At 38.4% G+C, this 14938-nt stretch overlaps 1 protein-coding gene across 3 annotated transcripts in view; it reads left to right on the top strand.

The window, feature by feature from the left end:
* Window positions 1–11012: 11012 nt before the first annotated feature.
* The window catches only part of LOC134527243 (ribosome quality control complex subunit TCF25), a 361743-nt gene continuing 357817 nt past the window's right edge, over window positions 11013–14938 (top strand). For 2 of the 3 annotated variants that reach the window (XR_010074132.1, XM_063359743.1), the window contains exon 1: window positions 11047–11342. Coding sequence is in view for 2 of the 3 variants with exons in the window: in XM_063359743.1 (XP_063215813.1) it covers window positions 11196–11342 (147 nt within the window). In the remaining variant the exon portion in view is untranslated. Of the gene's footprint in view, window positions 11343–14938 lie in introns of all 3 variants that reach the window. The other variant, XM_063359741.1, reaches the window with a different exon arrangement.

The raw sequence follows: 14938 nt of genomic DNA, 5'->3' as shown, positions 1-14938 counted from the left end.
TATATTCGTGCTAAAATAAAAAATATAAAGTTGCCCGCTCAAATATTTATATAAACAAATCATCTATCTAAACATTTATTTTTCTTTATTTTATTTTTACTGTGTTTGTTTACAGACGAAATCACACACTACATAAAATTGAAACCATGCTCTGCTACCATTTTTGTTACAGCTTTGAGATCTGATTACCATTTTTGTTACAGCATTGTTCATTTATCAAAACAAAGCAGATAAAAGTTAATCACGCTAAATAATACCATTTCTGTTACTTTGTGGCAGTGTATGTAAACCAGATTAAATACATAAATAATACCATTAACATTATACACTGCTGTAACGGTGGATCTTTTAGTTTCACAAGGACATGAGGAATGAACAGAAACAATGTGTGATTCTGTCTGAATATAATTACTCCATATTTATTCAAGGAAACTTATAACATATTAAAATGTGTTAAAATACAATTTCAATTACATAATTATAGAGCTCTCGGATATGTTAAAAAATATGGGCCGGCCCTAAATTAGGTTATTAAAGGTTTCCATTAAACATAAATAAACAAATAAAGAAATACAAGTCTCAAACAATTCCACTTTAAATTCTTGAAGTTCAGAATGCAAGTTTTATATAATTCTTATTTCTTAGAATGTAGTAATTTAAAGGTGATTCCAAAAAGTTCAAAAATACTGTAGGACCGAAGTTCGGTGGCTCGCTGCCCGGAGTTCAGTAGTTATCATGTTGCCAGGATGCCTGTTTGTTGAAGAGGAAGAGTGTGAAAATGCTAAGACTGCATATGGCTCTTGGATCCTGTCTGTGAACAGTCCGAATCAAACATGATCAGAACTAGTACACAGACAGTTAGCAAACTGGGCATAAAATGCCTGCAAAAAGATAAGGGGAGGTCGGGGAATAAAGCTGATAGTAACTTACCAGACAGGGAAGTGGCCATCTAGCTTCTGAAGCGTAGCATGTCCGGATCTGAAGATCGCTGATACGTGGCAGGCGCGAATGTTTCCATCATTTCAAAAAAATTACTTAAAAATAAATAACTACCATACTGCGTACTGTACAGTCGGACTAAAATACTTAATGAAATAATAGGGATAGCATCCCTTGTCTAATCGACTATATTTTCGGTTACAGCCGGACAGAAGTCTAGTTGGGTGTCTCGCTGATCCGCCGATAATCTCAAACAGTCCATCTGGAATCGAGACGCGAAGTGTCCGCGGAAGGGCCGCGTCTCGTAATTAAAAGGTAAAGCTCAAACAAAACTTGGCGGGGGAGACTAGGGCATCCGGACCGAAAGGTTCCGAAGTTCTCCGAGTGGGAATCATAAAAAAAACTCTTACTTCGATATCTCGGAGTTGGTAGCACTGGCCGATTTTAGCGCTATCTGTTGAGGGGTGTCTGAAACAAATAGGGATCGACTCGCCCGAGACATTTACTCCAGCCTGGGACTAATGGCGCAGTCGGTGCTGCTCTCTGGCGGCCTACAGGGGAAAGAAAGAGAAAGGTTGGCAATGTCGCCACCAGGTGTCGCGGGTGTTAGTTCCATGAGCTGGCGACAAGAGAAGAAGTTATTATTTCTGCCGCTAGATGTCATGTGTGGTCCATATTTGCACATATTTTTTTCTGTGGCCATTCGTCCTTGAAGTCGGTCACTGCCTGGCGGGGTTCACGTCAGGGCAATGATCCTGGGCTAAATTCTGAGAACTAAGATGGCTGGGAGGGGTGAGGATGGACAAGAAACGCAATGAGGCTGGGAACGAGCATCCTAACGTGACTTTCTAAGGGCCGGTTTTATGACCCCCGGCTAAATCTTCAGGTTAGCTAGCCATCAGGTTAGGCTAGTCTCCGGTTAACGAACGAGAGGTGTGGTTGGCTAACCGGAACCTGACTAAGTGTATGGTGTAATAATGGCTGTGTTGGTAATGAAATAAACCAGAATTTGGTAACTTTTGTTGCAAGACAGTTTTTTTTTTCTGGTAGAATGTTAGTCAGCTGTTTGTTTGTTTTGTGAATCGTTATGTTTACAGCTGCAGAAAAGAAATATGCCACGAACTTTATCTTGTAACAGATATATAATAAAATTAAACTAAAACTACTTCGATGTTGAACTTGCTTTGAATTAAACCATAAAATTACAATTTAATATTCAAAACCGTGTGTTTTCATCTATACTCTTGAATTTAAACTCATGATTTTGTTAGGTTATATATTAAGCCAAAACTAACGATGTAATTCTATACAAACAAATCTATGGGAATAATCATTTTTGCTAGAGAACACTTATTTCTTTCATAAATTTATTTCATAATCAAATAATATAGACCCTGTTTCGATAAAATACTTGTCGATTTTCATTTCACTGGTGTAGGTTTCATTTTTGTACTAATAGTTTCGTATTACGTATCCAAATTAATCCGATCCTGATGGAATTAGTTTGTGGTATAGGATGCTTGCTGTTTTAATTTAGTAGGTTGAGAGATCCTAGACATATTCACTGGTGAAATAATTATGATTGTAAAATGTATACGAAAGAAAATACATTTTTACAAGACCTGACATAATTTGTTTGCGTCGTGATATGTTAGGTTGTTATGTACAGGATTTTTCAACATTCTAAATTAAAACAGCAAGTATAATGTAAAACAAGACCAACATATAAAGGGTCATGCCGATAGGATCAAGGAATAAACTTGGATACGGGAAACAGAATAATTCCAGTGCTGTTTTCGTTTTGCACTTGCGTGGCAGGTAGATAATAAGTACCTACAGGTTTGTAAGATAGGGAAGGGATAATTGGGTAACATTTATTTTCACATTCAATTGTATTCATTGAATTAGAACCACGTCTGAAGTCGTATGAAGTGCATTTCATTCCCGGCATATGTCCAGTGTATTACGAATAATAATTCACAGATACAACTTCCACAAAAACACACATTTTTTAGGTAATAATAACCCTCGTTTTGCAATTTTAAAATGCACTAATTTACACATATTCTTAAGCAGGAACATTTAAGTTTATATACATTGCATATGTTTATGTACTTCGAGATCAATTAAAGTCAAATAATAATATACGACTCGATGAGAATCGAAAAGCGTTGACGTCGTCCCAAGTGCTCCTCCGGCTCGCTGAGGCCATTATTGCCCGTTGCTGCTTCAGGCTTGCGTGTGCGCCGGCGCCCGTGCGCAAAAGTGTAACAAAGGTTTTGTTTATGTAATTATGTGAGGGTGTGAATATCTATTTGTCTTGTTGTGTTCCGGTAGATGTGTTTCCCGGGCGACTGAGTCGCGTCTCCCCGCCTGTGACCATGTGGCTCCACGCACTCGCACACGAAGGGAAGAGGGGAGATTCATGTGGTGCGCGGCAAGGGGGGAGGCCGCTGAGAAGTCGCGGAGCGTGGGTCGAGTCAGTCGCCGAAGTGGCATGAGAGAGCGCGGTCGCGAAGGTCACGTCACCGTCGTTCGCGTCGGCAGTTACGTCATAGTCTTTCGTGTCATCGTCATTCGCGTCACTGTCAGTCAAGTCACCATCAGTCACGTCACCGTCAGTCACGTCACCGTCAGTCACGTCACCGTCAGTCACGTCACCGTCAGTCACGTCACCATCAGTCACGTCACGGTCGTTCGCGTCGTCAGTTACGTCAGTCTTTCGTGTCATCATCATTCGCGTCACTGCCAGTCACGTCACCGTCATCCACGCCACTGTCAGTCGCGTCACTGTCGTGTCACCGCCAATCAGGTCACTGGTAGTGTCGTGTCGCGCTCAAGGTGTGTGGAGCCGGGCCTCGCCCTGATGGACTGTCACAGATGGGAGCCGTGACAGCCCATGTACAGTGTGTGATGTGTGCATTAAACACACCTTAACGTAAAAAACTCTTTTATTTCACCTAAGTTAGGGTAGTTCCCTTGCCACGTGGCACGTACCCTCTCTACCGGAGAAGCTGGGCAGCGACTCCGAACCACGGGAATGGCCCTAACGTCGTCAGCGTGAATACACTTTCATGTAATTTTTAATAAAACTTTGAGGTAAATATGTAGTTTACAGATTAGCGCCAAAAAACATCGTAAAAATCTGAAATAACTTTCATTATATGCTCTTTTACGTCCTCTTTTCATAACCGCCTGCGGAGATAAGAAATTCCAATTACTTTTGGAGATATCGAATTTTTAAATTTTAATTATTGTAAAAAAAATTATAAAAATCTGAAATAACTTTTATTATATGCTCTTTTACGTCCTCTTTTCATTACAGCCTGCGGAGATAAGAAATTCCAATTACTTTTGGAGATATCGAATTTTTAAATTTTAATCACTATACCTGCACATTCACACGGCTATCACCATTGTTTTTTGTTTACGAGTATCAATTGTTTTTTTTTTTTTTGGATAATGTTGTCACGTGATAGGCCAATATTCAAATGAACCAATAGGCCGCCTTCAACTTAGGTGAGTTTTTAACGTTTCAAATTTTTATGCTTTAAAAAATTACGTTCGTTCCTACTGTTATTCCTTTGTTCCGGTTTGTTAGGTTAGGTCAGCTACATTATAAATAATTTCAAACTAAACAACCATTAAGATTTATTTTATTATTTCTAATGTCCGTTCAGTTTCAAAGTATTTGTAATGTAGCTGACCTGACCTAATCTACCTTTGTCCCGTTTTGTTAGTTCAGGTCAGTTACATCATAAATACTTAAAACTATACAACAAGTAAAATAAATTGATATTATTTTTAATTTCCATTTAATTTGAAGTATTTATAATGTAACTAACCTTACCTAACGGAGAATTTCTGTTATTTAGGCATTCACGCGCATACCTATGCTAAAATATAAAATGGCGACGTTCGAATGATTACATACCTAGGTCTTGTATTGCAAAATAAGAACGGCGATATCTCCAAAAGTAATTGGAATTTCTTATCTCCGGAGGCGGTTATGAAAAGAGGACGTAAAAGAGCATATAATGAATGTTATTTCAGATTTGTACGATTTTTTTTGGCGCTAATCCGTACACTACATATTTACCAACTTTGACGAATACTGCGAAGCATTTTATATTTAGTAATAAATTATTCCATCGCATCCTGAAAATATTCAATAGAATTCATCAAATAGTCATCATCACTATCAACAACTAACCTCGCCTGATACATCGCCATTTTATTTTCTGTCGCTTAGCCTCCGGTTAAGCAGCTAGTGGCCGGTTCATCCACCCGCTAGGTTAGCCGAGACTTTAACTTGAAGGTAGACGTTAACTGGGAGTCATAAAACCGAAATAAGAGCTAGCCTGCGGTTAAATTTTAGCCAGATGTTTAGCCGGGGGTGATAAAACCGGCCCGAAAAATTTGAACCTAAGATGTATGCGTGCCAGTAAGCGCTGTTCTAAGCTCATCTCTGAGAAAGGCCACCGAGTTTAGTGAGCCACACTGGAGCCGACGACCTACACCAATCCTGAGGTTAGATGTCTGGACTAACATGGTGCCCTCCTGGACCAAGCTTATATTTCAATGATTGAAAATACTTCTGTATCACTAATTTCAACCCGGTTCTCAGTCAGGGGACTGACGGGTGGTTACATTATCACTGGTAAGCATAGATTTACCAACCAAGTTAATATTACCCCCCTAAGTCTGTGCACTAGCAAAATAAAATGAAAATTTAAAATAGTCACTGTAGTTGGGTTTAATTAATCTGGATAGAACTATAGCTTTAGCTTGCTGTTTGACTAGCATTCATAAAAAAAACATGTTGATGACACCTGTTGGTGCTCCCTCCGGTCACTTAGGCCATTACTGCCCATTGCTGTGGTGTCGACATGTCCAGTGCAGTGCGCCGAATGGCCCAAGCCTCAACGATATATCGATAGAAGCGAGACGATGCTATCGATGCAGGACGAGGTAAAGCTTCACCGATTTATGGATTTCGGTACCTAACAATTTACAGTAATACTTTTAAAAACCATGGAAGGCTTGTTTTGTCTGCTAAAAATTGTTCACTGTGCAATTATGCCAAAATAGTTGGCCTTTCCCATCTTTCGGTTTTGGCGCGCGGAATTCGCGCGGGATGGTCCGGGCAGCTGCGAGCAACCCGTGGCCTCATCAGTAGAACTCAACCCTCTGAGAGGGACGCACACGCCGGGACACGTGGAGCCTTCGCCAGCAACTCGACGCGCGCCAGACGAGCTTCTCTCACGCACCGGACAGGTCAGCTACTGGGCAGCACCATGTACGAGAGTGGGTTGTAGAATAAACCTCGCGAGTGTACTTCATAGTTTATTTCCGTACTCTCTGAACATTCCTGTAGTGACTAATTACTGTGTGTGTGACGCCTGAGACGGCCAGTAAGGGCACAAGAAGTCGACTCTGCCAATGTACCGCTGCCTCCCGCCACGTGGCCAACAACCCCCCCCCCCCCCCCTCTTTGAGATAGTCCCGTGTATCAGTGCACGAAATCACTGATTGGCGCCGTGCACAACCACAATCATTTAATACAGATCCGCGAGGCAGTGGGTTAGACGTCAATGTCTAGAACTGTATGTGCCAACAGGATGGACTGAAAGTACTTATAAACTACACCCTAAGTTTATAGCCAAATTTCAAATTACATGTATAGTACTGCCATAAAACACAGCAAAATGATGCTTGCAAAAAAAAAATGGAGTGACTACAGTTGCAAACATTTTTAAGTTCCTTTTGCAAGTAATGAAAACAAAAAGTTTACTAAAGGAGTGGTGCCTAAATACGTATTTATGACTTTACTAAAGTTGTTCGTGGATGAAGATATTATAGTTTGGCATCGATGTCTTTCTTGTGAATGCACATGCCTACAGGCAGGGTTATGTAGTTTGGATGTTTCGCTGATAGTCAAATCGCATGCCACGAACCAAGCTCAGTAACATATTTAGTGTTATGCTGCCACCCTTCCTTCGGCTACCTAGTCATGATGTCGCATAATTTTGCAGTCTTATCCATTGCCACATGCTGCTAGCGCCCTCTAGGCCTCTGTCCGGGCTCCGTGTGCCATACAAGCCATAATTCCAGTAAAAAAACAAGCATTTAATGGTACAGTTCCTTTACACAACCTTGAAAACTCTCGCACCCAACAATGAAAAAAGTTAATAAAAATAATATGGGTGCTTTTAAATAAATCATAAATCAGAAACAAAATAAGAACTGATATTATAAAACAGAGAAAGATATTAAAAATTTAAAAAAAATTACAAACTATAAATTTCAGTTTATAAATTACCAATGAGGCGTGCTAATGTCTCAAGGTTTCTCTTCCCGAGAGAGAGACCTGGTGCCAGACAACAACAGGGCCGCAACTAGAGTCTCTGGCACCCGGGGCATGAATGGATTCATGCGGCCCCCCCCCCCTCTTTTTTTGCACATACCACACCAATAAAGCGGATGTCCGGGGGCTTTCCCACGGAAAAATGGTGCTATTTAAGAATTTTCCATACCTGCATGTAACAGTTTCTGTGCTACTGTAACTTCCATGCAAAAACTTTTTACTAGTTACCAGTTGTAGTAGGAATTACAATGCAAGCGATTTCGGTGCCCCCCACAGCTTTGCCCCCGGGGCGTATGCCCCGCTTGCCCCCCCCCCCCCCCCACTAGTTAAGGCCCTGGGCAACAATACCTATGAATAACACTACTAGGAGACACCTGTCACATTTCCCTCCATCCCTGTGGAAACAGGCTTGCGCCATTTTAAATGATGTCGCTTTCGAAAAAAATGTTAAGCACAAATAAAATAAATGAAGTTAATTGACTTAGTAATATTATTGTTAGAGATGGGTCGCAGAGTATCAACCTGCTACTTTGTAACTGATACATGCCTGTATCAGGTACTGCAAACGAGTTTACTATTCAAGTATCAAATACTTTAGTATCAGTTTAGAATTCGCCTGAAGCAACACCACGGCCAATGTGCGCAGAACCCGATCGCAGATGACGGTCACTTGGGCGGAGCTTGTGAAAGGGAAGGGAGCGTCACGACGAATAAGGGATAAAGAAGGGAAAGAATGTAGGGGAGGAAGCGCAGGGGAAGGCGTTGAAGGAGAGGCGCAGAGTGAAATTGTTACGAGTCGTTTTGTTTATTGTCCCACATCAAAGTACGCTCAGTGCGCCATGCATGCTTCTTGCGAAGACTGAAGACTCTAGCTAGTACGCTAATAGCGATACAAGACCAAGGACACTGGTTCTAGATCAATCATCCTTAGGTGATAGATATGTGGATCTACGATCTAGGGAGCAAAGCTATAACACCGTCTCGTTCAATAATAAAACTAATGAAATTTTAATATTAAAAAGTACATTAATAAAATATATAATATTTATATTTGTGCACCGAACAGATATGAAAATGCAAATAAATTCTCAGTTGACCCTAATAACAGATGTAATCAAGATATGGACTTTCTTTTTTCGAAAACAATTAGTAACTAGTGTTTTCATACATTAAAAGATTACGATTTTATCAAAAATAAAAAATAAAAAAACACAGATAAGTAAATTAGTGAGCATACTATATCAACAGACATTTGAGTTACATCAGGCAGATAGCAGTGCCAATATCGATTAAAAAAACAAACACTTTGCAAGTTCAGTCACTATTTAAGAAATAAGTAATGCAATATTTTCTTAACTTACACGTTTGATGTTCGGGAAAATCGGTCAGACACAATAATTTGACGCCGTCCCCGTTGCCTGTCCTGGAAATTATGCTAATTAAATTACGTGAAAGGAAATTTGGTCTCAAGGGCGGGGTTCTTTGCCTCGTGGCTGCAGGCAGGGATGTGTCTCCAAAGGGCCCCCAGGCTGTTATGGCCATCCAGGATGCTGTACTATGAAAATAACACACATGAACTTAACTGATTTATTACTGAAGCACACGTTACAATACTGCACTTAGCAAAAGGCACTTTCACGTGACTGGCCATATCATCGTCGACCTCCACTCCACCCACACGGCCCTCGAATGGCGGTACTGGTTAACGTCTGACGGTATTCAGGGAGACTACCACATCGAGGGGTGCAGGCTATCTGGAGAGCTACAGCGACGATGATTCGAGCGTGTGGCAAGTTTAGTGCTTAGCACGTGGCAGTCCGGACGGTGCATAAAACAGAAGGTACACTAATAACTGAATGGGAAATTACACATAACACTGAGATGGACACATACATAAGGTTGAAGGCGAACACTAACACTATAGAAATTACGTAATACTCAAACAACTCGTAATAGAGTCACGAATGTTTAATTACAAACCGCGAGACATGTCGTCGGTTGGTTTAGGGCCGGCCGTGGAGCTGATGAAAGAAGATTTAGAAATATTACCTATGGACGTTATATGTGGAATCTGGCGCGAAAGTTGGATGCTCCCCGTGCACGGGGCTGCTGGCCCTGGTGAGTGCTGGAAGGCTATACTGACGACTCTTCCTGGCAACCCGGCCAGGGAGAGGAGGAAAACCCGCGGAAAAAAGACGGAGCGCGGGAAGATGATGCCGGCCTGTTTTGTGAACGGAATTAGTTTACAATATCATTAATTAATTAACAAGATTTATTAGGCTTATTAAAAGTTTTAGTTTGTGTTTATTAATTGAATTACATGTGCACTGGATTCCCTATGCACATTGCCACACCCGGCCGGGCGCTTTGTACACCTAGCCGGCCGTGACTGACGTCACGCCGTTCGGGGCACTGCACAATGCTACACGCACAGGCGTGTTCGTCGCACTGACACTGGTTCAGGTGTTGAGGACACATATCGGCCTGTGCTCTCAGAGGGAGCACCGACGGTCGGCATCAAAGTCAAGTTCAGTCACTATTTACAATATTTCTTATTGGCATTTAGAAAAACAAGTTTCTTGACTTTCTCGCTTGATGTTCGGGAATGTCGATCAGACACAATAATTCCAGTTTTTGAGAACAATCGTTCACAAGGAACAGAGGTAGCAACTGTAGCAAACTTCTCTAGGACTACTCTCTTGAGATGTGGGTAGTTGTACGAGTGTCGATCATCGCTCCTACTTCTGGACAGTGATAGTGATGTTAAACTATCTTGATTCTGATCAGGTAACTGTACAGTTGGATGTTTACATTTCAAATGTTTCTTCAGATTAGTCGATGATGATTTATAACTCAGTTTTTGTTTACACAAATTACACTTAGCAAACTCATTATTTTCCGTGAAAAAATTCCACACAAATTAAGTCTTTTTCCTGCACTTATCCATTCCTTATTTCACTATAAAGATACTAACTACAAAGCATGACAGCCCTCAACAATGTACGTGGTAATACATGGCCAGGACGAAATGCAGTGAATGTTTAACTGATTGAAACTGGCTGTATTAGGCGGGCATGAACGTAACAGAGGTAGAGAATTACCCGGCGTGATAAATAATGTATCAGATTCTCCTTACGGTTGCACGGTCTACGTACGCGGAACTTTTTTTTTACTTTTGGAGAGAAGTAAGAACAGGGAGGGGAGGTTGGAAGAGATTGAGAAATACTCCTTTAACTTCGGAAAGGGGGAAATGAAGTATGAAAAGGTGAAGGGGGGGATGGCTGCAGATTACGAAAGGCGTGGAAAGAGAACACCGATACCTCTTTACGCTGGTGATGACGGCACGGAGGATGTGTAACCTGTAACGAGAATGCTGATACCTTGTTGCTTCCTGGGATCGCTAATGCTCTAGCTGATAAAGAAGTATCAGCTACTTGTAACTAGTACATGACTGTATCAGTAACAGGTTGGAACAGATTCCGAAAATTGCTGTAACAACCCACCTCTAATTGTTGCCACTAAACCAGATATCATAAATATCATGGTTAATCTCATTTGCTTAGTAGAAATGAAATGTTACCTTATAAAGCATCATTATAAAATTGTAATAGTAGTTTCCATTCAAGGGAATTTAGGATAATAGGTTTTACGGTTTATTTATTTATAAAAATGTATTATTTATCCGTTTTATTCTTTACCGAAGGTCAATAAATAAATATACGTGAATTGAAAATGTGGCTTTTCTTAACCAGAGATCTCTGTTCTTCATAAGATCATGAGAACAAAAGAAAGAGAAAATTGTGGTTTTGAATCATATTGTTTTAATTGTGGAATATTTGTGATAGAAATGTATAGGATCAGAATAGATTAATATTTTAGGTGTACCTGCATGATCATAATGTCATCTAGATTTCTTAGAAAGTTTCGGCAGGAAAATGATTTTTCGACGAATATCAAAGATGAGAAAACCAGCGATTCAGATTTGGAAAGCACTGGCGTAAAGAAGAAACAGCCTAACGTTAATCGTTATAACCTGGTATTTATATTTTTGTTTATTGTAATGAGTGCTCTAAATCAACAGTCGTCATAATATTACTTTTTGTTAAGTATTTTTTTCCACAAGTCAAATTCTTATGACTAGTAGTGATTTTTCACTTGTAGTTACGTTTATTGCATGAACAATATCAAGGTAGTTAAAAATAAAGTACTACTATATGCATTTTTTTTGACGTGACGTCTAATAATGCGATGAACGCTGGAAATCAGTATATTTAAACAGTGTTGTATGAGTATTGTTTTAGCTGTGTAACTAAATATTTATTGCTGGTATGATACTTTTCACGCTTTAGTTTGAAATTGGTAATTATTTGTCATGAGTTATTATTTGATCAACTAAATCACACACCGTATTATAGTTATGAGCCCACGAGCGTGTAAATATTTAGAGTCCAACAGAGAATATGCTAGTTAAAAGAAATTCAAACAAATATTGTGCGTGGAACATTACTAATTTAGACCATCTGAAACAATTATTCTCAAAATAGACTCGTGGTCGTGTGGTTAGAATGACATCCGACCTAAAGGTTATCGGTTCGAATCTCGGCAGCTGCGATTTTTTTTTGTACTTGTAAAAATAAATACGTCGCACGCAAAATTTCAAAAGTAATAAATATATTTGAATTAATGAATGCAAATAAAAGTAAATTTATTAATTAAATTGTATATTTCATTTCACTCCTTTGTATCCATACAAAATAGTGATAATTCAATAAAATTGATTCAATTTTATTCATAAAAGTATGCAGAGGTAGATTTTATCATACAAAAAATAGAAAAATTAAAAAAAATTTCTTCCTCAAAGAATATAACATTTTAAATGCCTAAATGGTTTTGTTGCAAAAACCTATTACGGCTCAGTCTCAGGCCGAATATTATATTTTCTTTTCTTCTGGATCAATAATTTCATCAATGTTTTGTTATGACGCCACGTTAAACTATCACCCGTAAACCGACTTTACAGACAACCAATTTTTTCATATGAAACTCTTTTTGGCTATCTGTCAAATTTCAACAGTGTCATGTTTTATAATGGATTGGTAATTAATATTAAATACATTGCCAATGCTTCTTGTCGTAGGCGATTTCCATACTCAAGTACGTAGATTCTTACTTGCTTGCCACTTCACTTGCCTTTGTGTTTCATCTGGATGGTTTTAATGTTTGAAGTTGAATTTAATTGAACTGAACTGCTGGAGTTGGTATGAGTCGGGTGGCAATAGCATTAGGAAGCTGAACACATTAAAATGATTGTTTTAGCAAAAATAATTTTATTGTACCAACAATTTTGACTTGAAATAAGCAATTTTTACGAAAATTATCTAGTTGAAAGGCGCTACTAAAAAAAAAGGAAACAACTCAAAAATGGTTTATTCAGTTTATTATTTTATTTTTAATGATTCAGTTTAGGCACATTCAGATATTTTCATTAACTTCACATGTCATTAACCATGTTACGTTAACTTGTGTGGTATCTTGTATGAGGCAATGCTGGTATACAGGTAACATAATCATTTAATGGTATTTTTGGACTTAGAGATTAAGTAAAATTCTTTTAAATATTACCTGCAGTATAAATACAGTGACTTAAATTCTTTTTGTGCTTTCATAGCATTGCCGAGACTGTTTTCAGCGAGAGATATCCAGATCCTGTTGTCAGTCTACTGTTTTATTTGATACTAGCAGACCCGGCCACGCGTTGCTGTGGCTGATTAATAACACCAATCAACATTGATAATCATTTTTTTAAAATTATAAATTATTAAGACCATTAATCGAAATAAAAACTATCCTATCTCTCAAGTTGGAAAAAATTACACATAAATGCCAATTTTCATCGAAATCGGTTGACTTGGTGAAGAGTTCACTGGAAACAAACATCAGGACACTGGATTTATATACATTAAGATTAGGCTAGTTGCAACATGGTCTCCAGAGATCCTTGGTTATTGAGCTCGTACCTGAGGCTGTTTTCAAAAACGACAAGGATCTTAAATGTTGGTTCGTCACCACTGGGCCCAAGACTGTTTTTCATCCTAATTTGTTTTCTATTCGTAGTGAATATTGTTCAGTATCGTTTGATATTTTGTTCAAATGGAAAACATTCTTGGCTCTGGTCATATCATAATGACATTAAACATCCCTGGCTCTTTGAAAACAGCCTCATTATCCTTTATTCCTAAGGATTTTTGGAGAACCATAGAATGAAGTTGCATTTAGAATCAAGTATACACAATTTAAACTGTCTCAGTACATTACAGATAATATTAACAATAATTTTACACAAACCCTTAACCAGAAAATACCATTTTCGCATGTGACTGCAATAGAATTCACAGTGTTTACAGTGACTCGAGCATGGCGGCAGCTGAATGACCGCACAGGCTAATGTAATAAGGTTACTTCAAGATTCTATCTTTGTTTTGTATTTACAATTTGTATGTATGTGCATGTATTTGTTAAAACTGCCTCATATACATGTTTAAATATATATTTTTTTAAATCCAGTTTATCAGTGCCAGTTAAATATAAGTGAAAATTATATTTTTAAATTTTCAAACTACATAAATATAAATTTCAAATATTTTTTTTTTTAAATGAAAACATTTTTTTAACTTAATGTATGCAAGATGTACACACATTTCTTCAATTATCACATTCTTCACTTGTGCAGGACTATACTTTACGTAATATGAATGCATTGAATAACACTCAACTATTTATCTTTATATGCCTCCCATCACACTTTGTAAGACAAATACGACACTGCGTAATGGGATATATGTTGTTATGTACTTTATCGTCAGTGGCTGGCTGACTTGCCTGCCTAGGCGTGACCTTCAACTCACATCCCGACTTTTCCAAACCATCCTTTACTGACAGTGAAACAGATATTACTGTCGGGATAGTTATAAATTAATTTTTCTAAAATTAAAGTGCTTATTCGCGTATCACCACCTGGTTCACACCAATCCTGTCAAGCCAATTTTTTTTTCATTGCAACATTCATTTAACAACCTTTTCCACGTGAATCATCTTTTCATTTCTTGTCCGGTGGGTCATTCCATACCAAATAAACCAAAAAAAACTATTTTTGACACCCATTGTCTCAGATTTTGACGAAACTTGGCATGGTTGTTCAATTTATTGATGTAAGTAACCATACCAATTTGTTTTGCTCTATCTCTAGTGGTTTAGATTTTTCAGCCCCTTAAAGTTTATGGATTATTGGCATTTTAATCATCTGGCCTTTGATAATTTTTTTCACTTTAAAACACAAAAATGAGTTAATTATTTAATTTTGCTTAAAAAGCTGCTTTGCCCGCTATTTGCCTGCCTGTTTTTCTGAATTATATACAGATTATTAAAATACCATATTTTCCTTTTGGTATCCCACACACCTTTTTATAAAATTAATTACCTTACTTGCTGCTTCCTGTTTCCCATGCTGTCAAATCATGCATTCCTGCCATGACATTAACCTGTTGTCTTTACACTCACAAATACGAATAGAACTGGCCTCAGTAATGAGATTGCAGTTCAATTTAAATATAATTATTAATTTACACTACATAA

The sequence above is a fragment of the Bacillus rossius genome, chromosome 1, assembly GCF_032445375.1.
Source record: "Bacillus rossius redtenbacheri isolate Brsri chromosome 1, Brsri_v3, whole genome shotgun sequence".
Lineage (NCBI taxonomy): Eukaryota > Metazoa > Arthropoda > Insecta > Phasmatodea > Bacillidae > Bacillus > Bacillus rossius.
Note: the sequence above shows the minus strand (reverse complement) of the source record. Positions and strands in the feature narration are given on the sequence as shown.